General features: G+C 33.4%; 1 protein-coding gene across 3 annotated transcripts; it reads left to right on the top strand.

Moving 5' to 3' along the window:
• Positions 1–316: 316 nt before the first annotated feature.
• Positions 317–25,809, top strand: LOC115448557 (DENN domain-containing protein 1A). 3 transcript variants are annotated; one of them, XM_037443968.1, is made up of 14 exons: positions 317–570; positions 2,654–2,809; positions 2,918–3,055; positions 6,405–6,588; positions 7,321–7,578; positions 8,582–8,683; positions 9,506–9,618; positions 9,860–9,968; positions 14,412–14,600; positions 16,424–16,456; positions 19,958–20,064; positions 20,512–20,722; positions 21,329–21,763; positions 23,916–25,809. In XM_037443968.1, exons 1-14 carry the CDS (start codon positions 554–556, stop codon positions 24,162–24,164), a joined length of 2,301 nt encoding a protein of 766 aa, XP_037299865.1. In that variant the 5' UTR covers positions 317–553; the 3' UTR covers positions 24,165–25,809. The 3 variants fall into 3 exon arrangements, with proteins under 3 accessions (XP_037299865.1, XP_037299866.1, XP_037299867.1); XM_037443969.1 differs by lacking the exon at positions 16,424–16,456; XM_037443970.1 differs by lacking the exon at positions 21,329–21,763.
• Positions 25,810–27,406: the final 1,597 nt, after the last annotated feature.

Raw genomic sequence — 27,406 nt, 5'->3', positions numbered from 1 at the left:
AAAATTATAGGGGCAAAGTGCACTACTGCTATTTATAAATAAATATCCTTGAGAAGCGTCAAATTGCTGATGCAGCGATACTAATAATTCAATTTTAACGATAGCGTATAAAGTTGTTAATTCTTTTTTTTATAATTACAGTGCAATAATTTTGGTGGGTTCAGTAAAAAAAGAATTGGCAACACTGCGTGTCGATGTGATTGACATAGATTTTGGCTTTTGCACATAGGCACTATCGTAAATTATATTTTTAGCATGAGAAAGAGATAGATAGCTGATATTTATACTTGCAAAAAAGGGGTAGAGAGAATATTTTGTGAATGCTTTGTGATTGTTGCTCAAGTTGCCAGTGGAGCAGCGGGGATAACATCGTATCATCCGTCTTTCGTAATAGTTTGGATATACACGAAAAAAGCTTTTAAAATGTTCATTGCGATTAGAAAGTAGTCTTCTATGGCTTGTGATGTTTCATGATAAGTGAATTCTCTAGCAAGTTGCCGCGTATTGGATGCCGTGTAAAATGTAATCAAAATTTCATAGTCCACGTCGAGACATGGGTTCCAGAATAAGGTAATTGTTAGCAGTCTATTTATTCACTCGTCACCTTCACGGTTGCGGTTCGGATCAATTGAAAACGCGCTTCAAACCTATTAGAACAATATCTAACCTCACCAAAACGTTAGGGGCAGGAGTGTTTAGCACTCCATTTTGCTGCGTTGTTTTATTTACCTTTCAATTTGATTGAATCCTTCCGTTCCCCAATAGATAACGACTCTCAGCCATCCGTTGATATGATTTCCTGTAATCATGTGCTGCAGAATTGCTTTGAATATGAATATTCTTTCATTCTTTGTTACATTCACATGTTCTGAGATAACGAATGCTATAATTAGACTAAAGGAAAAAATATAAATGTATCATTTTAAACATAGTCATCAACAGAATAAAATTATTTGAAATATTCAATGTTGTATCATATTTTGTTGATGGAATAGGAAGTATACAAGTGTATTATAATCAGACAGCTACCAAATTTAGTAATATTTAGTGTCGGTCTACTATAAGAGGATTGTTTATGTCTTTCAAATCAATCAGTGGGAAACTCATTGATATGAAGAATATACACACAAAACATGTTTTTGTTCATAGACAAAAATAATTCTATAATAGGGTTTGATCCACTTGTTTATTTATTGTATGAAAATGACATATATGTTATAACTCATGTAATAGATTGCATTCATCTTATTTAAAATCTATGAGATTTGAGATGTACCAAAGCTGTAGACTCAGATCTTAGATTTTATCACAATAACTGAGGAATGATATTGGCATATATACCTACTTAAAAATTGGTATATTAACTCTTGGTCTCTCGTGGCTCGCCGGCGAGCCAAGACAGCTACATGACATTTGCGTGTGTCACGGGATTATAACCTTATATACTACATAATATATACTACATAATAAGGTTATTTTTCCGTAACACGCCTAGCTGTCAATGTTTGCCGGCAAACATTCAGCTACCTCACGGGTTAAGGTCAACAATATCATGTATACCTGGAAACCTTGAATACTGTGCATTTTAGTGTAGCAATGCTTATAAGTAGATAGTATTAACTAATATCCTATCACATCCTGGTACATTGTAATAATCAAACAATAAAGATTAACTATAAAATGAGAATGTCAAGAGAGTTCTTATTTTTGTATGATTTTACTTATTCTACATTTACATGACTTTATTTACACAATTGAATACTATTATACATTTTGCTTAATTTATTGAAAATCTCATAGTCAATATTTAGATATGACATAATAATGTACATAATAGGAGTTACTATATTTCTACATTCCATTATTGCTAAGAGTAGTATCAATATTAATGATTTGTATTTAAGTGCTATGTTATCTTGAAACATTGAATGATCTGCTTAAACCAATCATTTTATGTGTATAAGCTAGGTTTCTTATAGTTGGTATTTTACTCAACCTACAATGGGTATTCAATTAGTATATAAAAAATAAAGTGCAGGATTTTAACTTTTTATAAAATCCCATGACTAGTCTGTAGGAGACAAATATAATTTTTGTTAGGTAGAACATATGTAAATGTATAAATAATTATGTATAATTTTAACAATATTTAAATAACATTGACATATCTTACTACAAAATGTTAGTTACATAACATTTACAATAAATATAATTGATGATGCATAGTAATGTAATACCACAAGAAAACTTACTATGCAATTTGATGTATGTTTGTGAATAATGTGTCTTTAAAAATATAGTACATAATAAAAATTTATTTTATATATGAAATATCATATTTAAATAAAAACTATATTATATGTTTGAAAGTTAGTACTTGTATATAATATTTTTTACATTGTATTCAAACTTAAGCTGAAAAATACTTATTGTGATGTCAAATTAAATATTAACATTACAAAAATCTCCTTATAGAGGATGTATAAATACAACAGATTGTCAGTGGTAAACTTCATATTTACTAAAAACAAAAAATAATAAAACAAATAATTCTTTATTTTTAAAAGATCATTTTCATATCACTTTTATAAAATTAACATATTTTTTATATACTTTTATTTGTGAAATTAATAATTGTTATTATATTTTTTAGAGACACTGTACGTTATTTGTTTGAAGTATTCTGTGAAGTGTCACCAGGCGAGCTTGGAAAGGACCCATATATTTTAAGGAAATATCCAGAGTCATACAAAAATGAAGAAGAGTTGAAAAATGTACCTAAGTTCACATTTCCATGTGCCTTAGAAAAGTGAGTATTGTTTGTTATTAGTATTATTACTGTGTTATTTTGAATTATTGTCACATAATAATTAAAGTATTTATAATTGATATGATAAAGATTTCTTTCCATTTTCAGTACATTTGCCCAACACTATTCATTTGTGTTGACATCAGTGGATTCCAAGTACACATTTTGTTTTTGTCGATATGATCCTAAATCCAACACATCACTGGTGTTGCTGTCACACCTGCCTTGGCATGACATATTTTATAAGTGAGTATTATTTTTAATATTACGCAACCACATTGTCCAAATTTGCTTTTCGTTTCCACAATTCGGCAATATCTTAGGTATTGTGGATAATTCTAAGTGGCGGTGATCACCAAGCGCCAGGAGACATACTTGCTCCATATTCATTTGCCCTATTATAATTACTACAGTTTGGAGCGGTAAATACCCATAAAGGTCTATCATAAACTGCTGTTCTAAACTTTACTGGCGATGTACAAAACTGAATCCATTTAGCAATGACTTGAAATCTTATTCATAAATGCACAGATCGACTACGTAAGCGATTGTAAAAGTACCCGCTCTGCCCATGACTCATATCACCTGTGAAGTGTGATTCAACAATGCCGCGGCGATTCAAACGCTAATCACAAAATTTAGACTAAAAACACAATTGATAACATAAAACGAGTATGATTATCTACTTATTTTATACGTATTATTTATTGCCTAGCGAAGTTTTATTTGCTCGTGTGTTGCTACGCCCGTGTGCCTGATTGGCGAACCTTGACTGTCGATTGATATTTAATATCGGTGTTATTATGAACTTGTGTTAAAAGATCAAATAACAAATTGGCTTCGTCACGACAGCTCCGTTTACATGTATTAACGATTGACTAAACAGAGAAAATAACCTATCGCTCACGTTAAAATTTAGATGCTTTTATGAATATTGAATTATCTAAATTTTATTAAATATCGAGGATAGTAAACCTTTTTTTTATTATTGTTATTATTGTAATCATTATGGCCAGTACTAGAGCTATAATTGAAATTAATAAAAAATACCGTAAATAATTTTAATTTTTTTTTGTCGGTCAATGTCATTCGTTTTGGCCTATTACATTGGCAGGATAAAACATTATTTATATTGGCATCTGATGTGAATAAGCTACTGACGGTAATAATGCATTTCAGCTCTGGGTTGAAGGAATTCTAATGTACAAACCAGTTTTGGTTTGTCTTTTTGGGCCACCTCATTAGGTCGGCAAGTTCGCATCGTGCGAATACTCTCCTTAAGTATTTTTCTGAAGTGTTACGTAATACTGCTTTTGGTTCATCATCATTTGAATAGGCTGTTTAATAAACATTAAAGTTATCATTATTTATTATGAATTAAAATAAAAAAAATCTGATTACGAAGACACGAACATAATTTAAAAGTATGAAATAAGTCAATATTTCCAGGGTATAATATAACGGTAGTCGCATTATCCAAATAATTGCACAAATATTAGTATTTATAATTATTATAAGAAATATTATGTCACAATAAACACGAAAAGATAGACACCTCCATTTGTCCTAATCGACCCACTAGGAGGGACGCTAGAGTGCACCATAAGTGTAGGTATACGTAATACGTCATTCGAATAATTCATGTTGAATATTATTCATAACTTACATCATGTATGTTTGAATGAACTTTTTATATAAATAATTGATTTTTGGATGGTCACGGAACCCTTCTTATCGTATGTGCTTATAAAATGTTATGAACTCGGAAAGCTTTAAGCCGAGATTATAGAGTAGTTTTAGTGTAGAAGTTTTCTTTTATGAGGGAAAAGCTCACCCTTTGACTACAATTATTTTGCTTGACACATAGCAAGGAGTATGCCAACAAATTACTGATTGTGTTATAACTTTAACTGTTGTTGTTATCATTACTTTAAAACTATCTGCCCAGCCAATAAATTTTATGCAATTCGAAACAAATATGTAATTGGTTTGTGATATTTTATTTTTAGGAATTATATTACATTGTTGCATAAGCGAATTGTTTATGAGGCTGTTGTGCAAAACCTTAACATTTTTATTTGCCTAATAATCGTCTAAAATTACAATTACATGTTATTTGAATATTACATGATCAACGAAAACGATTATGAGTGTTTGGTATATTGATGAAATCTGAGATGCATGAAATACCTAAATTACTGTCGCGGTGTCCAGCGGGTTTACTAAATCGATAAGGCTTAATGTAATATTAAAATGTACAAAACTTAACGCATATTTTACACCCATCTTAACAAATAGTTGTAATTAATTTTATAATTTAGAACGTTAGTTATATTTGTAAATATTTAATCGTGTAAATACGTAATACCTCATAGATTATCGAATAGTTAAATAATTTTTAGTGAATTCGAAATTTGCACGCAATTCTTACCGAGTAAACAATCACGACAAGCTGAACATTTTCAAAATTCTGCAAATATTGAAGCTGGTGCGACTTGCGGCTAGTGAAATGGCAATACAATTATTTGAAATGAACACGCAATTGGAAGTTTTGCGCTATATATTGCTACAAAAACTTTATAGTCTAAAGTTAGCATTAGGCTTATCTTTGTATTCTTTAAGCTTCGTTTAGGTGGAGCAATCTTGTCGCATACCTGAGGTTCTTGAAAGAACATAAAAATTCCCACGTTCCCCAATCTTAGAAGTGTAATTATAATATGATAGTAATATTATGTGAACTACGTGCTTTTATAATTATTTGGCGCATGCAAAATTATTAGTCACCTCAATGAAGGTAATTCTTTTTTGGATAATTATAATAACGCCAATGTAGATGATGAGACAAAACCACGTCACGATTGTAACTTGCCGATTCATGACTTAATATTCCTTGAAACGGTGCATTTTTACCAGAAACCGACTAACACTATATATGAGTATAAATTTTGTTTGTTTTGTGGTCAATGTGGCGATAGCAAAATTGGTATTGTTTACAATTTATTCTATGAGTTACCCTATAAAGCATTATCAACTATCTAAATTGTCATCTCTACGTTCTATACGCCAATTGTACATTGCTATACGACCAATTGTCCATAATACCTTTACCGCCGCGTCATCACTATAAACTTGATTCGCGAGACAAGGATGTTACAATTATAGTTCTATACAGCACAATTCATCCACATATGATTCTCTAACATCAGTGATCGCAATTACATTATGTAGTCTATGCCTTTATTGGGTTATAAAACTAACTGCTGTTGCGAGATTTGTATGTAGCGCAGCGAATTTCAGCTGTTTCCTTTAAAGCCAATGGGCTTATGGAATTTAATCCCCATAAGGCATGAATGTTCTAAATTGTTTTCTTACTGCTCATTTCATCACATAAGAAACGTACGCAAAATTTCAAGCTACTGCCGCAAAGTTTAACGCTGTGCTTAGGCCGTATATCAGTTAGTATTAAGAAAAAGAAGTTATTTTTTTGTTTGGCCTTTACATCACAGGACTTCCATCTCTCATATATATAAAGTCCAGCTGGCCCTTTGTTTTATTTATTGAAAACAACTGTTTCAATTTAAAATTTCTATTGCAGGTTATTAAATTGTATAGCGAATATAATACATAGCCCCGAGAAAAGTCAGTTGACTTCGTTTCTGGAAGCATGTCGCATCCGGCCGCCGATGCCGGGTCACACGCTGAAGGTTATCTACGACGCGGGCCACAGCGCCTTCACCTGTCAGAGTCCAGACGCTAAACTACCAAGTATTCCAGAAAATGTGAGTGTGTGGCCATAATACGCAGGGAATATGATAATGAATATGATAATAATAACTTTAAAGTGTCCTACTGTTAGAATTTTATTGCTCAATAACAATACTCGTATACCCGAACGTAAAAATAATATTTGAGGTTGTATTACCGTTGCACAGAAAACAGCGGATTGATAGATTGTTATTCATTTCATGGTAGGGAATGCGATTTTCCGACGCCTAAAAACCCGTCTTACCTTTCCATTAAAGAAGGAAGGTAGGTAAAGATGGGATCACCCTATTTATATTATTTAATAGCTATTATGAGTTTATGAACCTTTTTTAGAATATAAATACTACCATCTACTGGCTTTATACACCAAACCAAATGTAGGTAATTATTATATCAATAATACGATTCTTGTATATTTTACTGTCACACTGCTGGGCCGGGACCTGCTATGCTACTGAGAGGGATTAGTCCTCAATCCACTAAACGGGTCTGCAGGTTGCCAGACTTCATGTACTTTCGTATTTTCCTATGGAGAATGATTAGTCATTTTAATTTTCTAATTATGTGTTCCTTTACTGTTAAAGTAGGGCAATAACCAATGCGCAGGTAAATTCTAAAAGTCTGCCTGTATGCCGCCCTGTTTTCTGTACCTGCGGACCTTGGTCTTGTCGCACACAATTGACCTTCGCAACGTACATATTATATTTGATTATAGTACTTTTATTCACAACACCCCAAATTTTCAGTGCAACCTAACGGAGTACTTCAGCGCTGTGGACACGAAATGCATGGCCGGTCTGTGGGCGGCGCTGCTGCACGAGCGGCGCGTCGCGATCGTCGCGTCGAAGCCGTCGCGCCTCTCCGCGTGCGTGCAAGCCGCGAACGCGACGCTCTTCCCGATGTCCTGGCAGCATATATTCATACCTATACTGCCGAAGCATTTGGTTGATTATCTGCTGGCGCCAATGCCGTTTCTCATTGGAGTTCCTAGGAGTGTGATGGATGTGAGTTTCAATTTTGGTATATTATTACCTATAACGAGAATAAGTTGTAAGAAATTAAGATTAATGTTAGAAAATGCCGGAAGTCTAAACAGCTTAACGGATTTGAGCAATATTTGGTCTACAGATAGATCGTATACTGAATTAACAAAAGCTACTTTTAGCCCGGAAAACACAGGGACTACACTGGGACATAAATGGCAAAGTCTTGGATGCGCGCCGAGCCGCGAGTAAAATTTTGTATATACAACATTATGTGTTTACGTTGTTTACTATTGTGCGTGCACTTAATATATACAGATTTCAGGCGATATTTGTCGGTGAGAATTAAATTAACCAACAACTTACACAATTAATTGTAACATTGTGGAGTACTTTAAGCAATATCGTTACAATTGTATACAATGTTGTTATATCTGGCTATTATAGATTTTACGCGACTAGCGAATCCTTAAGGTCCATTTTCATACATTTTGTTTCACCTTTAATCTGGGTAACTAAACAAGTATTGACAAGTAAAGAATTTAAATTCACGTCTAGTTAGTGATTAGTTCTCGCAGTTGAAAGAAAAACGTAAAAATAATTAATATGCATGGATATTTCGGCCTTTAAAATTTAATACGACGAAATTTCTTTACTTGTCAATACTTGTTTAGTTACCCAGATTAAAGGTGAAACAAAATGTATGAAAAATGGACCTTAAGCTATAACCTTAATCAATCTATTTGCAACTTTGAAACTAAGTTGACTTTTCTATTATAAAGAGACTGTTACGATGCTCTGACTAGAAAGCCAGTGAACATTTTATACGATATTTATACATTTTCATTTTCCAATGAAATTTAGACCAAGACCACCAAATCCGTATCGGATATAAGTCAAAAACATAGAAAAGCATATTTTGTTTCTGTCAACCTGCGAAGAGAAATGGCAGGCAGTTTTATTTATTTGTACCACTTTTAAATGTTTTATTACATATGGACAATAACACATATTTTTGTTACAGAATGTAAGAATGTCTGAAATTGGTGATGTGGTCGTATTAGATGTAGATGCAAACGAGCTTAGATCTCCATTTCATGATTTAGAAAGTCTTCCGCCTGATTTAGTAAGTAATTATTTGTAATTTATAACGAAGATGTTTGTTGTTTTTATAGAATCGAAACCACGACGCCTGTCGTTTGGCTAATAATATTGACGGTTGAAAGGCTAATTGACTTACGCAACTTTGTTTTTTGGAAAAATTTTAACTACCTTAAAAAAAACATAGAAAAAAGAGCTGATCTTAAATATGTATGAACATTTGTGTCACAAAAAATGTCGCTTAAGTCAATTAGCATCGGAATGTTTGCCGGCAAACATGACAGTTACATGACATTACACGTGTCACGGAAAAATAACCTTATTATGTAGTATATAATAAGGTTATATTCCCGTGACACACGTAATGTCATGTAACTGTCATGTTTGCCGGCAAACATTCCGCTGGTAAATGGGTTAAATCAATTAGCCTTGCTACCCTTGATATGTTCCGCACATAACCGGTACATACAAACGTAAACCAACCATAAATAACACCGCGTGGTATTGTACTGCACTCGGCATTCTGAAACACAAGAAATAAAATGATCAGTCCGTTTTTATAGTTAAATGTACCCAAAAATATGTTGAAATACTATCTTTTTTATATAATTTCTTGTTTTCGTGAATGGAACATATTGATGTAAAACTATTTCTTTTGGATTTTATCGCGGTTTTTTATGTTATAATTTTCGACGTTGCCAAGTCTTGCAGCCTTAATGATCATGGGGGGAGAGACTTGGACGTCGACAGAAAATTATAAAAAATCTCAATAAAATTCGAATAATAGTTTTATTTAACTATCTATTTTTTATTTGTTTTATGTATTAAAAAGTGTTTATAATTTCAGGTAGCGAGTTTAAAAAAAGCTTTAAGTGATAAGAATGCATTGGGTGATGCCGTGTCAAGAGCGTTCCTACGCGCGTTAGTCTGCTTAATAGGTGGCTATCGAGATGCGATTAAGTAAGACATTTTTATTTACTGTCATGCGTTTGTATTTTTTTTTTAAAAATAAGCAAAGGAATGTGTTCTATACAACCGTGTGCATTAAATTTATTTTTGGTTTTTCTCTAATTAATATTTTATAGTCTCATACTAGAAAAAAAAAGTATGTTGATAAATTTCAGTCTTAATGTAGCGCAAATATCTTACCATAAAGACCTCATTTTTTTCTGCTTTACTGTAATAAATAAATTTGTTTCAGAATTGAAAACGGCCAGCTAATAACATTCAATGACGAAGCGTTCGTAAGAACAAGAAAAAACATGCAACCATTCCTTAGAAAAATATTACAATCCCAAATATTCCAACAAGTAAGCCTTTCATTCTAATATTAGAGGCGTTATCGATATTTGATGAATATATTTCAATTTATGATATATTTTTTTTAACCGACTTCAAAAAAAAGGAGGAGGTTATCAATTCGACGTGAATTTTTTTTTTTTATTTTTTTTTTTTTTTTTTTCTATGTTTGTTACCTCAGAACTCGCTCATTTCTGAACCGATTTGGAAAATTCTTTTTTTATTCGAAAGAATTTCTCTCCAGATTGGTCCCATAACATTTTTTTCAAGATCACTTCGGTAGTTTGGTTTTTAAAATTAAAAAAACTAGAATATTTATGTCGTCCAAGAAAACGAAATCGCGAATTTAGCTTTCCTGTGACGTATTTAGTTATGTTTTTGCATTGAGTTTCGTTGACTGTACTTCTCACATACTTATACATATAGCGTAACATCTTTTCCCCGTGTCAGGGGTAGGCAGAGGCGTAACATTTCATCGCGATAGTCGTACTGTGTGTGAAACATATCAGTTGTGTTTTTGGATTGGGTTTAATTGACTCTACTTCTTACATACATACATATATGTATATAGCATTACACCTTTTCCCCTTTTTAGGGGGTAGGCAGAGATGTAACACCACAGCGCAATAGTTAAAGTATGATCGAAATATATCAGTTGTGTTTTTGCGTTAGGTTTGTTTGAATCTACTTCTTACATACATATATATAGCATCACACCTTTTCCCCTTTTCAGGGGTAGGCAGAGGTGTAACATTTGAGGGCGATAGTCGTACTGCGTGCGAAACACATTAGTTGTGTTTTTGTGTTGGGTTTAGTGGACTCTACTTCTTACATACATACATACATATAGCATCACACCTTTTCCCCTTTTCAGGGGTAGGCAGAGGTGTTACACCACAGCGCGCTAGTTGTACTGTGAGCCAAATATATCAGTTGTGTTTTTGCGTTAGGTTTCCTCGAATCTACTTCTTACATAAATATATATAGCATCACACCTTTTCCCCGTGTCAGGGGTAGGCAGAGGCGTATAATTTCATCGCGATAGTCGTACTGCGTGCGAAACACATTAGTTGTGTTCTTGCGTTGGGTTTAGTTGACTCCACTTTTACATACATACATATATGTAGCATCACACCTTTTACCCTTTTCAGGGGTAGGCAGAGGTGTTACACCACAGCGCGATAGTTGTACTGTGAGCCAAATATATCAGTTGTGTTTTTGCGTTAGGTTTGCTTGAATCTACTTACATACATATATATAGCATCACACCTTTTCCCCTTTTCAGGGGTAGGCAAAGGTGTAACATTTCAGCGCGATAGTCGTACTGCGAGCGAAACACATTAGTTGTGTTTTTGCGTTGGGTTTAGTTGACTCTACTTCTTACATACATACATATATATAGCATCACATCTTTTCCCCTTTTCAGGGGTAGGCAGAAGTGTAACACCACAGCGCGATAGTTGTACTGTGAGCCAAATAATATCAGTTGTGTTTTTGCGTTAGGTTTACTTGAATCTACTTCTTATATACATATATATAGCATCACAACTTTTCCCCTTTTCAGTGGTACTCAGAGGTGTAACTCCTCAGCGCGATAGTCGTATCGTGAGCGAAACACAATTATGCCATTGAGACGGTCTATTTTTACTAACACAAAAAAGCAAAAAATAAAAATAATTTTAACAAAAAATTAAACCGCCTTCAAAAACCACTCAAAACCAAAAAATAATTTCACATACAAGTATATATTGGATACCAATTTTGGAGTCGGTGCCTAATTAAAATTGCTAGTTAAGCTAGATAAATACATTAACGAATATACGAAAACAATGTGTTGCCAGCGTACAAAGTCAGCAAGTCAGATCGTCACCGGAGATAAACACATCGCCGCAGCACAGCAAATGGAAGCTATTAAGGAAATATTTAAATTTGTGAACTGTACACTACCCAAATTCTTCCCCTGTTACATATAGCTGGTCAAATGTGGGTGTATTACACTCCCTGCCTCGAAAAAAGAGGAAATAAAAAGATGAAACACCATACATGTGCTTGGTATTACACCTTTCACTGTGTATGTTGTAGTTCACGCAAACCTACTCCTTTTAATTGATTTGAAAGAAATTTAACTCATAGATGGACTATGCAACAAATAGCAATTTTAATTAGGCACCGACTCCAAAATTGGTATCCAATATATACTTGTATGTGAAATTATTTTTTGGTTTTGAGTGGTTTTTGAAGGCGGTTTAATTTTTTGTTAAAATTATTTTTTTATTTACTGCAAAGGTTATGCTGTTTTTTTTTAATTTTTCATGTATAGTACTGGCCAGTGCGGATTTAAGACAGTTTTGTGTAATTTGAAATTGGCCAGTGAAGCAACACCTTTATATCGACATTACATTAACACTACACTATTCTTACTAGACATAAACTGTATAGTTAGTATGTTAGTTGTAAAACCTACTTTAAACTATAAAAAACCTCTCGGCGGCCGTTTTCCATATTTTGAGTTTTTTTTATCCAAACAAGAGAAATCACATCTATTGTTTTTTTTTAAACTTTTAAACCGCCTTTTTTGTTGTATATAATACAATTATTATTGCGGGCACATAATTTATTTCGTAAATGAATGGTCACGTATATGTATGCAAGACCTTACCGCTGTTGAATAAATGTGGGTCAAGTAAAAAGAAACTGTATCTTAATGACATTACGGTACAAAGGTCACCTACTTACGGAGAAATATAAAGGAATAATAATTAGTGATGAGGGGAAACACCACTGCAATTATGTTTTAAATTTTAAATGCATTAGCCAAGTAATATATGTTTTATACACGCTAGTTTTATTTAAAAATAAAAACCTTTTATAAGCAAGTAAAAATCTATACTTCTATACTATTATATAAAGCTGAAGAGTTTGTTTGTTTGAACGCGCTAATCTCAGGAACTACCTATCCTACGCAAAAATTCTTTTTGCGTAGGATAGCCCTTTGTTCGTGGAATGCTATAGGCTATATATCATCACGCTATACCCAATGGGAGCGGAGCAGTAATGGCTAATCTCAGGAACTACCGGTCCAAACTGAAAAATTCTTTTTGCGTTGGATAGCCCTTTGTTCGTAGAGTGCTATAGGCTATATATCATCACGCTATAACCAATGGGAGCGGAGCAGTAATGGCTAATCTCAGGAACTACCGGTCCAAACTGAAAAATTCTTTTTGCGTTGGATAGCCCTTTGTTCGTAGAGTGCTATAGGCTATATATCATCACGCTATACCCAATAGGAGCGGAGCAGTAATGGCTAATCTCAGAAACTACCGATTCGAACTGAAAAATTCTTTTTGTGTTGAATAGTCCTTTGTTTGTGGAGTGCTCAAAGTTATATATCTTCACGCTATGGCCAATAGCAGCGGAGCAGTAATGGCTAATCTCAGGAACTACCGGTTTCAACTGAAAAAATCGTTTTGTGTTAGATAGCCCTTTATTTGTGGAGTGCTATAGGCTATATATCATCACGCTATGACCAATAGGAGCGGAGCAGTAATGAAACATGTTGCAAAAACGGGAAAAAATTATTAGTTTTGAGAGCTTCCGTTGCGTGCGCTGCGTAAACGGTTAAAGTTATGCAACAATGATGTATGACGGGATTGTTCCTCTTAAAAAGTTCTAAAAAATATATTATAAAACAAAGTCCCCCGCTACATCTGTCTGCCTGAACGTGTTAAACTCAAAAACTACCCAACGTATTAAGATGAAATTTGGTATGGAAACAGTTTGAGACCCTGGGAAGAACATAGGCTCCCGGGAAAATATATAGCGTGACTTTTATAACGGAAAACTTTAGCCTGAAAATCTTTATAACGCGGGCGGAGCCGCGGGCAAAAGCTAGTATAATTATATGACTGACTGCCTCTATGTGCGCGGTCACCGCTCTGAATTCCCTGGTTCGAAATCTGGGTCGGGCAAAACGATATTCGGGTTTTCTGATCAATATCGGCCCGGCATCTGAAACTTGTGCTCAATATGGCGATAGGCTCGTCCCCTACCGCATACATATATCGCATAAAGGTGGAAACACACTGGGCGAACAGTAAGTGCTCTTGTTACACCTCAGCTTACACCAAGCATAAAGGCGTAATGGGTATATTATGTATATTAACGATACCAGTATTACTACCAAAAAAGTCGCCCATCTTTGATGTTGCACATAAAACTGTTTGCTATCAATAAAATAGATCGCGTTTCGGGATCAGCCCGTGTATATCCAAAGGCCGGCCTTTTTGTCTACTGCCCATGGGTGAGCACCTCACGTCAGTCGACATTCTATTGGATCCCACTCCACTTACCATCAGATGCAGTGAGGTCATTTTGTCGTGCCAATAAAAAAAAATAGCTCTAAAATATACTACTTTTAGAACTTTAACTTTAACGAATGGTCTTTCTTTATACAGTTTATCGACGAAAGGCTGGAATTGCTCAATTCTGGGCGGGGATTCAACGACGAATTCGAAGTGGAGTGCAACAATTACGCCGACAAACTAAGCACGGGGAGTGGGCAGAAGCTGAAACAGCAGTACCGCGACTGGGCCAAAAACGTCAAGAAAGAAGGCGGAGCTTTCTTCAAAACAGTCAAAGACAAGGTATCATTTAATCATATCGATATAATCTGGTGAGGATGCTTTTAGTTGTGGAGTTTTGAGGCTTACGTTATAACTACGTCTAACAAATGCCAATAGTTCCTGTAGAGTTAGTTGCGATATGCGTGGGCTAGTATTTAACAAATATAAACGATAATAATGGCTTTGTTTGTCGTTTCTGCAATTAAGTGATCAGAAGACGGTCGAGTGAGTCGCTGCTATCGTGTCAATTTGATTTTTGTGCTGTTGTGTGTATATCCTTGTATCGAGCCGGGTATAATGCAACCATTTGCTGTCGTTATTCATAATTGCCACTCGATTTTATATTCATTGTAGGTTATAATTATTACAACTCGTATCGCTATAAATAATCAAATGATGCCAACACTGAAAGTCATTATTCTCCGTACTGACATGTTAATATCCTACAAAAAGAAGCAACTTTTGAAAATCAATAGAACGCATTTAAAAATAAATAAATATTTTTAGAGTGAATTTTGCTAACACTTATATTAAGTGACTTACACCAATAGACTCCTGCGAACCTAAGTGTTCGATGTATATTACATGATGCACGTATATATTGTAAAAAAATAACATCAAAAATCATTCGTGTCAATATGTCCCTATTAATGAATTGTATTGCAGTGTTATCTTTAAGCGGCTTGGGTTACAAACCGCTTCTACACTACGCCCTGTACTAAAATGTTCATCCAAGCACAGTGTGACCAGCTGAGTTAATTAACATGTTTTGGGTTACCATTATTTATAGTGACATCTTAAATGTGCACGTTATTTATTTTGATTTCTTCGATTCATCGTACTTTATTTATAAAGGTACGTTAAGCAAAGCGTGAACTGATTCAGTGACCTTAAATGCTTATGAAAATAAACCGGTGTTAGGTCTATTTTCGTTTACTTATAAACTGATTGTATTTTAATTATGAAATTGTGTAACAAAGGTCATATTTTTATTTTTTGTAGCTTTGTGATAGCTATACTCTACTTTGATGATTAAATAAGTCATATAACAATATTCACAGATAAATAAATTTATCGGCAATTTAGATCGCTTCTGGCACAAAATCAATAATGTAGCCAGGCGTCAGACAGGCAGAGTTGTGTTCCACGGTTGAGAAAAATAGCTTGACTTAATTTCTGTGTTACCAAAAGCAATTTAACTTAGTAAACTCTAGTTTGTACCTTATTTATTCAATGTTATAATTTATATCTATTCACATTATAACTAAATTACTTTATCTTGTTAATTAAAATTCTTAAACATATTTACATTGTTAGATGATTTAAAAAAACAATTTTTTTTTGATTTTATTAAATTGATTCACAAACAGGCTTGTTGCGGAACAGATAAGTAACTTTACTTTGTAAAGTTGACTTAGTGTAGTTAAAGCCAGGATTATAGTTCGTAACGCATTGTTCCATTCTTTGTGTTTCTACAGTAAATTAATGGACGATTTTTCGGATAGAAAATATTGATAGAATACACATTGCATTTATTGTTTATGTAGATGAAATTATACGAAATATTATTTCATTTTCTCGGTACAGACAACAATCCTATTTATCACGAATTAAATTTTTGTAGTCCATTATCTCCGATTATATTTTCCAGTAGTAATTGTAAAAAAATTTAATATATCTAATATTTACGTTACATAATAAGAATGTTTCAACATATTTTATAAAAAATAATATTTATTGTACAATCATAGGTCGGTTCAATTTTAACATAAACGGCAACCCACAAGTGCACGCATGCTGTAGGTACTGGAGTTTTTTTCGCTTTAAAAACTGAATATTTGCAGGCAAATCCAGCTGTACAATCGGCCGTCAAAACGGTGAGTCCATGTGTAATGTATCGTTATGTCGAACACGATTTGTACTCGTATAGTGAAAATACTGTATGTTCATCACTTGGTGGAGTCTTCTGTGATGTTTTATGCTTTGGTGACGGTATTACGGTAAAGTGTATTCAACAGACGCGTTATAGAAATGTAAACAAATTTCTACCCACCATTAAAGTCCTTTGAAACCTTTTAATTCTATCCTTATTAAAATATATTATTATTAATAATAAACTTACAGTTACGGTTGTCTTAGATATAGACAAGTTATCGAATTACATCAGTATAACAGAATAGTAGTCAGTTGCTTTGTATGTAAAAGATTAAGCCATAAGGACCTGTTTGACAAGTTTCAATCAAATTTTATTTGAGTTATCGTTTTAAACAGCTATTGTATATAATACATATTTTACTACCCTCTATTTTGGGGCGTGGATTAGAGTGTGCATTTTGTATTTGATCGGCTTATACATTAATGCAAAGAATAAAATTTTGCGCAGAAGTTGTGAAGCTGGTCCTTAGATGTGCAATAATACAAACGAGGTAATTTATCCGAAAGAAACTATTACTGTCTTAAAATCACAAAAAACTGACTTAAAATCATGTCGACGCAGTCATATTTAAGCGACAAATATACCGAAAATGCATTCTATTTATTTATTAAATTCTATAAATATTTAGAATTGCCATATGTTTCTGCGTAATAGGTTTAGTAGGTCTAGGATAATTTTAATATCATAATATCAGGTTATATCTTTATAAAATAAAAGTTAAAAGTTGGATTGTTATGAAGTTTTATATTAAAATCGAAACTTCAAATCACTCTACTCAAAAAATTACTGATTGTCGCTTAGATATTATTGCCTTTCAAGCGTCGATGTATAGTCCGGCAAAAAATGAATTAATCCACGAGTTCATGGACGGGTACATATTTGTTTACATTTTTGTTATGCAGTTGGTGACAACACTTTAGTTTTTTAACTTCTTATTCATTCTCTTATCCTATGTGCTGCTGCTAAGCTTGGTCGCGCCTTCGCTCTTACTAACTCTTGATGTAGAATTGTATGTTATGAGTATATTATTGTTTTCTTCTGATGCACTCTTTATTTAGATGTCGAGTTATAGGAAAAAGACTTCTGTGTCACTGATATAGAGCACAGTATATTGCACCGTGTTTTGAAAATATGTAAAACTGAATATATTTTTTATTTAATGTTCTATAATGCATTTACTATAGTTCGTATAATTATGGATTTCAGTTTATTTTTTCTGCATTCACAACATTTTAATCTGTCGCAATACATAAATTTTTTTAATTGCCTATTCAATAATATAATATATTTTGTTATTTGTGAAAATAAGAGCTATTTTAAATAATGTATTTATGGATTGCAACTGTATGTGACATTGGATTATCATCGATGTAAATGATTCTTATTGGACTTTTGTCCACAAATACACATAAGGCATTTTAATTTAACACTTTATTGATATATTTTACATTTTTTTTTTAATAAGCACTACATCTGTAATAAAACCTTCCAGATTAGAACACACATCAAAAACGTTCGTAATTTTGTAGCAATATATGCATGCCAATGTATTTTTAATAAAATCCTTTTTACAGTATTTAAAGTATTGATAATACATAATGCAAATAAAGTATTTATTTGTATTATGTTTTAAGTAAAAAAATATATATATAAATTCATAATCATGTATACTTAGGTAGGTATTTGTTGTTATGCAAACATGTGATAGAAAAAAAATTATTGCAAAGCGCAGAAAACGCATCGTTCGTTTAATACCAGTTGTGACATTTCGCAAGATGGCGGGTGTTAGTTAGAAATTTTGCCGTGTTTATTAAATGTTTTGTCGACCTGAACAGTAAACATATTATATTCGATACCACAATTTAACACTACGCTAAGTTGATTATAGCCAATTTCCGTTTTGACGTAATAATTATTGTTATGTCTCTTTTATAAACTAATACAAGTATTTTTTTACAAAAAATGAAGTAATTTTGAGTTACATAAAACAGTAATTAAAAAGCCCAAGCAATATAAAAATTTCTTTTTTTTTATAAATGTCTCTGCTTAAGTCGTCATTATGTAGTTGGCGTAGTGGTCATTTGTGATAACGTTTTATAAGGCGTCGAAGACATCTTGATCCTTTTATGTACACACATTGCTTTGTTTAATATATAATATCATGAGTCATGAAAATCGTGTCAAAAAATCGTGTTAAATTCCTTTTTTATATGGCCCGTAGTGCCATTTGTGTAAACGTGCCTAAAACAAAAATACCGTTTTTTAATTTCCTACTATGAACTCGATTATTAATTTTTAATCTTTTTTTTTTATACTTAATTTCGAAGAAAAAAATTTAAAACCGGAAAATGGTTGATGACGTCACATATACGGTTGAATGAAATAGTTTCTTGGTCCACCTTACTATTTATTTTAAAAAACTAAGACACCGTCATTTTAATAAATTAACGACGCTTAATTTATTAAATTTATTTCCAAATTGCCGACGAATAGGATATAAATACCTACATAGAATTTGCAACCATTGTAGCCGCGTTCAGTCATAGCTACTCTGGTACCCCTTTCATACTTGAGTTGTTACATACTCCAAATATCTTCACAATATGTTATAAAAATCGCTGTATAACATAAGTCACCAATATAATGTTAAAGATTTCATTCGACCATTAGTGTTTAAGAAATATTTTCATTATACGATTTTCGCTCGAAGACACACACATTTCGACTCCACTAATTGGCGGATATGAGTATATATCTATAATGAACGCGCACTGGATCTCTAGAAATCTATGTATTGCCTGCGGTTTTCATAATGCATGCAGAACGTTTTTTTTTTTAGGGAATGATTGTCATTTTACAATCATGAGAATGAATATTACCTAGTGTAGGAATGTTACAGCACAAATTTATACGACGTGTTTATTTTTCAATTCACTAAGATGTCTAGTGGTAAAAGAGGCTGTCTAGAGATAAAAAAAATTACCAATATTAAAGGTGGTCAGATACCTTTATCTACTGAATGAAACAAGTTAGGTACGCACTTTATATGTATATGAATAAAATGTTATCATTAAATCGCACTCCTAAAAAAAAATAATCCATTCCAAAATTGTCAATTTGTGGGAATCGTCAAACAACCAATTTATGTTTGCGGCCTTTTAGTTTTTTCCCTTTTTTTCATGCTACAGGTTTCATTTTTTACCTATCTTTAACAAGCTTAATTTTATAGCAACTTCAAAAGAAAAGTTAGCAAACAAAAATTAGTGTTCCGACGACTGCCACAAATAATTTTTTGAAATAGGTCATTATTTTATTAAGAGTGCGAAATATTAATAACTTTGAGTGCAAAAATTGTTTTGTTCACATATCAATTGCTCTACAATGTCCTCGTAATTTATATTTCACATTGATTGAAGTACTAAATAGATTTGTTATTTGGCAGGTCCGGCAAGGCGGTAAAAACATGAAATCAGCGGTCAGAGGGCTAAAAAGCAAAATGCCCAGGACGGGCTCGAGACCGTCGTCTATCAACACCACAGACGACAGCAGGTAATGAATCACGTGACGTTAAGACCAAGATGAGTCTTCTGACTTTGAGTTAAAGAACTATTTTATTTGTAGCTAACTTTTGCTCACGACTACCCACGTGTGAGTCTTTTTGTAGTACAAAAAGCGCCGTGCAACTTATTACGTTTAAAACAGCCTTTATATTAATCTAAGACTTTTCTATCGGTATATCGAAATTAATTCAGCCCTTTTGCGTTTTTTACTAACTGACGTCTAAACAGTTTACACTAACTTGTATAATTCAGAATAGAAAGAAGCATATTGCAAAAAATCTACACATAATTAGCTATCAAGAAGGTATAGATTACATCAATAAACCATTGGATGGTTGCCATGTTTTTGCATTAGATTTTGGCATTGTTAGTAAGTAGTTTTATAAGCGGACACGAGTATTCACGTACGCCTAAACGTTTGTAACGTATCGGTCAGGTTTTCGTGCGGCTCTGCGACTCCGGTGTCGTCGGACTCGTCGGAGTCGTCGCCCGCGCACGAGCCCCCGACCCCCCGCGACCCGCCCCCAGCTCTACCCCTCGACCTCCTCACCGAAATGGAGTTCCTATTCGCCAGCAAGAATTCACAACGCCGTGACAGTTTCCCCAACAGTTCGCACAACTCCGAAATTAGTCTACCCGACAAAGCTGTAAGTTACAAACGAATATGTACCTTCATTACATATGTATAAACATCATTGTAGCGTGTAGGTTCGCTTGTCTCGTATATTACGTTGTGCTTGTTAGTGTTATCATTACTTTCGATACGCCACTTCGTCTACATTACGTATGTTCGCTCCGACTCTCAGTTTAGCATTTTGATGGAGTTTATTAGATTTGTGGCTAATGAAATCATTGCTTACGGTTGCCATTATATTTAGAGTGCTTGTAAATTTGTAACTGTGATGTAATTAATTTGTAATGTTGACTTTTGATTGTAACTTTTTTTTATCGTTATTAAAAGCTTTTATATTACTTACTATAGTAAGTATCGAAAGTTGTGATGTATATTGTTATACATAGTCTTACTCGATTGTGACATGTATTAGTATCATTTAAATTAATTATCATTATAGTGAAGACTAGCCATTCGAGATCTGTTGATATTACATACGCTTATTTTGTATTGTTAAGTCACCTGTATCTGTAATGTGCATAGTTGTATGTAATGTTATATGTGAGTACCATTGTGAATGCGTTGCTGGCATGTACGCTCCTAGGAGCACCGTGGCACATTATTTAATTTTATTTTGCAGAAAACACTGTCACCATGCATCCCACCCCGGTTACCGGAACGTCCCCATGTCCCACTCCGTTACCCAATTATATCCACGAGGAAACTCGTCGATCTGTCCGATGCCCCGACGCCGCCGCCGCGCTCCGCTCCCGCGCCGCCCAACAATACGCATTTCATAAGTAACATCACTAAAAACGACGTGAAACCCACGTCCGATTTCCACACGAGCACGATAAGGTTCACAGAGGGGAATGACAAGGCCAAGCTTAAGCTCACGCTCTCCACCAATCAGAGGAAAGTACCGCAATCGATACCGCAACCGTGTAACGGCTCAGCGCCCAAAATAGCAGCGCCCACTGTCACTGTGGCTAGGCAGAAACAAGATGGCGGCAGGCCGCGACCGCCGCCTAGGCCGACTGTCGACATACCCTCGAACAAAGGAAAAATCACCGAGGTAATTCTGATATGTACATTTGTTATCATATCGATATTGTATCTCGTTGTTAAACAGAATATGACTGCAAACGTGCCTTGAGGGTTACCGAGTGGAGTTGTCTTGCACTAACACGGAGACTTTATCGACATTATTATGTACTTATCTATTTTAATATTGACCGCTTACTCTACTGTCAACGATTATGATTTAATATATTTCTAACAATCTGAACGTTGTCCTTTTTTTCTTTCATGTAATCTCTGAGAACCTTCATTTTCATTTTATCGAGCACGACAAAATAAAAAAAAATGCAAACACAAGAAAATAAAAGCGCGCATTATGTACTGTTGCCCGTAAAGGCGCCTCGATCCTCGAATGAGACTATCGGTACTAAATATAAAACTTGAAGAAGATCCACAAGATGTGGAACTATTTGCATTTGGAAAGAGTAAAGTGATATTGCAAACACTCTCGTTATTGTATTTGCACCAGAGATAAACATCTACAAGTTGCCTTTTGAAGCTTTAAATGGGCATAAACCGGGCTGTTGTTTGGTTTCCTGGTCCAACATTAAAATTTAGTTAAACGTGCCCGCGGCATGAAGATACAATTTAAATTGTACTTTATTTCGTCGAAGGCAAATGTACAGATCTTAACATACATACTGTGATATATAAATCTGATAATTTTTATGAAATATATTTTTAATGGATTTTATGTTTTACTTTTTTATCCCCTTTATTTGCGTATCAAGCAACAGTATGTATATGTTCGTCCTAGTTTTATAAATATGGTCAAGCACACCTCATACTGCATTTTTACTTCATGTATTTTTTATTACATGAACGTCCTTATACGAGATTGTAAAATACGATTTAAATCATTTGCTACCCTTCAACTTGCTATATATATTCATTTTATGTACATTGTCAATAGTAGCACGCTATAATTGAATAATAATTATTTTGTAAGTATAATGAACAATAAAAACGTCACAAATATTGATTTTTTATTATTTTCACGAATATATTTTTTTAAAAGTAAGTCTTTTTTGGTATCGATATATTTACTATAAAAAGTATAACATATTATCAGGTAGACAGGACCATCCTATTTAGTTCCTTAGTTCAGTTAACCATTTTCATATAAAATGGCAGAGTGAGAACTTCTAAGGTTGCTTTTCTCGGGACAAAGAAAGTCGTAAAAACTTTTAATAATGTTTTATTTGGTGGTCAAATATACATTTTAAGGATAACATAGTGAAAAATCAATTAGCAAGTTTATGTCATAGAAGTTCTATAGATACGTAAGAAATATAATATTTTCTCAATTTAATAATATCTTTCATTAACATATTATAACGAACTACAGAAGTCATTTAAAATGGTTTAACAGTAAAAATATGTAAAACTAACATTTTATATAATAATAGGACGATGTCTATTTCTATTAATTGTTGTGTCGACGTATATTATGCAATTTATGTATAATTATGTACAGCACGAGCGTTATGTCGGTGCACTAAATGTTGCCTTCAGTAAAAGCATGCTTCTGTATAGTGCATGTGCGGGTATATATGTACATTATTTAGAAAAATATGATTATATTCAAATCATATTCTTCATGAAATATGCCTCTACATCGAGTTCAGAGACGCAAATATATATAAAAAAAAAAACATTTTTTGTTGACGTCATTTAGCATTATATATTATTTATTTTTATTTGTTAAGTAGCTAGTTTTTTCTCCTTCACTTGTTTCTCTGCTCGGCGTAGTTACATGTTTCTCATTATATAAGTATTTTTACAACAATGTACCGTGAACTGCGAACACGAATATTTCAAGCGTTGTGAACCAGTATTGCCATATAAATATATACTTTACCTGTAGCACATTTTTTAATCTGTTTATTCATCCGTGACTAACGGCTGTTTGGTTTCGAATGATTCATTCGTGCATACAGCGCTTTGAAGTCTTCGTCTTTGCAAGCGTCATAGTATAGGTTTTGAGTCAGCATTTGTGCCTACAGAGCGTATTGCAATCAGAATTGTAAACATCAATGGTTATGAATTTTGATTCGAAATATTTCATGAATATACAAATAACGATAGGCAAATTTCGAGCTTAGAGCAATAACGTTTGGTTTCTAACATACGTATTTCTTTTTCAGTCGTGTGGCTCAGATACTGATCTCATTAAACTGGACGATTCGCCGACAGACCTAGAAGATTTCGATCCGCTTAAGTGTCGTGATAAAAAACAAAAAGTCGATCAAGTCAAGTCGTCTGCGGACAGTGCTCTCTTACACGAGTATGGGCTGGATTTCAGTCAGTTCGGTTTGTTAGATTGTTCCGCGGGATCGAGCACTGCTCAGGAGCACGCCTCTAGCGTACCCAAAGGGTGGACCACGTTCAACTAGTCCACTCGCTTAGAACAAATTTCTCATTGTCTATATAGTTGGGTATATTTTATATGTATAACGCTTTCTATTTTTAAGACGTAGATTAAAATTATTTATTTATTATTTAGATTGTTTTATACATGTATTAAATTATTGTAAATATTGTTACATATCAATTGAATTGTACATTAGATTTTTGTTTTTAATCGTTAACCAGGATATGTGTATATGTGTTTTTATAATTTAAACGTGTATAATTTTATGATTGTTCCGCGTAAATGCGACATTATGCGTGATTAACATACTGTTAGTTTCATTTGTAACGCATTGTGTGCTTGTAGTTCTTCCAATACGTAAACTGTGCTTGACACTTCTATCGGTTCGCTTATAAATTTAATTATCCCAGCATCGCACTGAGAATTGGTTCATATTTTATATCATTTCTCACTACTTCGGTCCACACTAGTATCATTTTGGCGTCTCACGAATAATCACTATTCATATTAATTGTCCAGTAACTCTTTAAAGGTTTTATTGGCTGTGTCTTTATAGTAGATATCTGCATTAAAATATAGGTTCATGATGCACTTGAAGGTAAATGTCGTGAGTGTAAATATAAAATTCTTGATCGTTGAGCCTTATTGTTTGGTAATATTTTTTGGTAACATATGATTTTTTAATTTCTTGATGGTTATTGACGAACCATGTTACCGGTAAATAATTACCGTAACGTACATCGGTATAAAATCCCATATTTCTTTGAGCAATAAATGTTAAAAAAACGAGTGCCGTTTAAAACGGCAGTATTTTAAACAGTAAAAATTAAACATTTAAAAAGTATAAACTGGGCAAAGGCATTCAAAATACGTAACCGTTACGGTTTCCGCAATCTTCCTTTATATTCTTTTTTGTGATAAAACTGTTTGTAAAACATAAAACGTGTTTACATACAGAATGTACTTTGCGTGTATTTTGCTAATGCCGATGCTCTGACAATTTTGTCAACTTCGTGTCTGAGGGTCGGATAAAAAATGTCATGAGACAAGACGTGAACTGACGTTTGATTTAACGACGTCAAGTGGCGTAACAATATCAAACGATTACACCGTTATATTTATATTGGATACGTACCTAAAGTATCAAGATGCATTATTTTGTGAAACATTATTAGGACACTTACTACTTTATGGCGTAAGTAACAATGAAAGTCGACGGTACAAATGACTCAAAATGATACAATGTGGACACAGCCTTAACTATGTTTTGAGTTAGGTCCTCTATTAAATAAATTATATAATCTATCCGTGTATAGTAACATACCTATTGATAAATGAAATATAGCCTCATAAATTTCCTTGTCTTTATGAACTTGTAATTAAAGAGTACAATTAGCTTTTTATAAGACAATGAAATTATTTTGTCGTTGTATTCCAAATAGATATTCTCTTGTACGATTATAATGTGTATAGTTATATTAATAATATTTCGTAAGGTGCTGTGTAGCGAACCTAATAAATTATGAACGCGATAAAAAAAAATCTATTTTGTCTCTGTGTACCAACGTATAAAATAATCAAGTTCATCATGTTCGAGATTTGTAAAATATTACGATCTTGTAGAATAAAGGAACATACACACAAAAAATAAAAGACTTACAAACTCTCCAAGTAGTTTTCAATTGTTCAACTTGAATACTTACCCACTTATTCATAGACGTTATTTATCTAAGGACGGAGCATTGCTGTAATAACAATTCTGTTTCTCAATGCTGACGGCATGGCAGCCTTCGCAGTGCGTAGACATAACGCTGTTGTGATTGGCTAATATTGAGATACAACTAAAATCTAGTTGGCTGTCAGATAAAAAAAAAACTGAACACACAGCAAGCTGTCAGATAAACAAAGCTGAGAAACAGACTTGTTATCACAGCAATGCTCCGTCCTTAGATAAATAACGTTTATGAATAAGGTAGTTAGTCTATGGAAGACTTATCATATTGCGTTTATTATATTTTATTATTCTACGTCAAATTTACTCCAACTTTATACTTTATTTTGCCTTAAAATACTTTTTAAACATTCTTTTACAAATTCATAATTAAATAACAAGTATGGTATGAATGAACGTACAATATTTGAGATGTTTTTATAACAAAGTTAAATAACGAGAGCTGTGAAAAATTCTAGATTTTTCTTGCAGAATTTTACATCTTGCACGCGAAGTTTTAAAGGCAACGCGAGTAGTCTAAGTTTTCTTGCTTTAATTTTAATTAGAACCCGAGTATTTTTCTATTATAATTAAGTTAAAAATAAAAATAAAAATGTGCACCTCAATCAAGACTGTCTGATGATATCGTAAATATTTTAATAAAACATAACATTTAGAACTAAACATAAGAAGGAAAGGGCTCAGTGAAGCATCTCAGGCCTTACATAGGTAGATAAAGCAGCCTTATAAGACTAACACGTATTTTCATATCTACGAGGTTTAGAAATAATCACTAAACATTAATAGAAGTCATGCTTGTCAAGAAATGGTAGGTGAGTGAAGTAACCTCTACGAATCATTAGCACATTAGAATTCATTATATGGTGCGACCACGTACAGAAAATACACCAACCTCGATCTAAGGAATGATTAGAGGTTTGTTTGGATACTGGTCATATCCTTACGGTCTAGCTGTAAGTTCTAGTTAAGTATTAAAGGAGGCATACCTAATTCTAATATTTCAAGTATTTCTCCTAAATACATCGGAAGATGAAAAACACCAGCAAATTGTCCTGTCAATTCTAATAGCAATTTTAATTGGGCACCGACTCCAAAATTGGTATCCAATATACAACTGTTATGTGAAATTATTTTTTGGTTTTGAGTGGTTTTTGAAGGCGGTTTAATTTTTTGTTAAAATTATTTTTATTTTTTGCTTTTTTGTGTTAGTAAAAAATAGACCGTTTCAATGGCATAGTTGTGTTTCGCTCAGGATACGACTATCGCGCTGAAATGTTACCCCTCTGCCTACCCCTGAAAATGGGAAAAGGTGTGACGCTATATATATGTATGTAAGAAATTAAATTCAAGCAAACCTAACGCAAAATCACAACTGATATATTTGGCTCACAGTACAACTATCGCGCTGTGGTGTAACACCTCTGCCTACCCCTGAAAAGGGTAAAAGGTGTGATGCTATATATATGTATGTATGTAAGAAGTAGAGTCATCTAAACGCAAAAAACAACTAATGTGTTTCGTACACAGTACGA

This window comes from Manduca sexta, chromosome 27 (assembly GCF_014839805.1).
Source record: "Manduca sexta isolate Smith_Timp_Sample1 chromosome 27, JHU_Msex_v1.0, whole genome shotgun sequence".
Taxonomy (NCBI): Eukaryota; Metazoa; Arthropoda; class Insecta; order Lepidoptera; family Sphingidae; genus Manduca; species Manduca sexta.
This window is presented reverse-complemented; position numbering and strand designations above follow the sequence as displayed.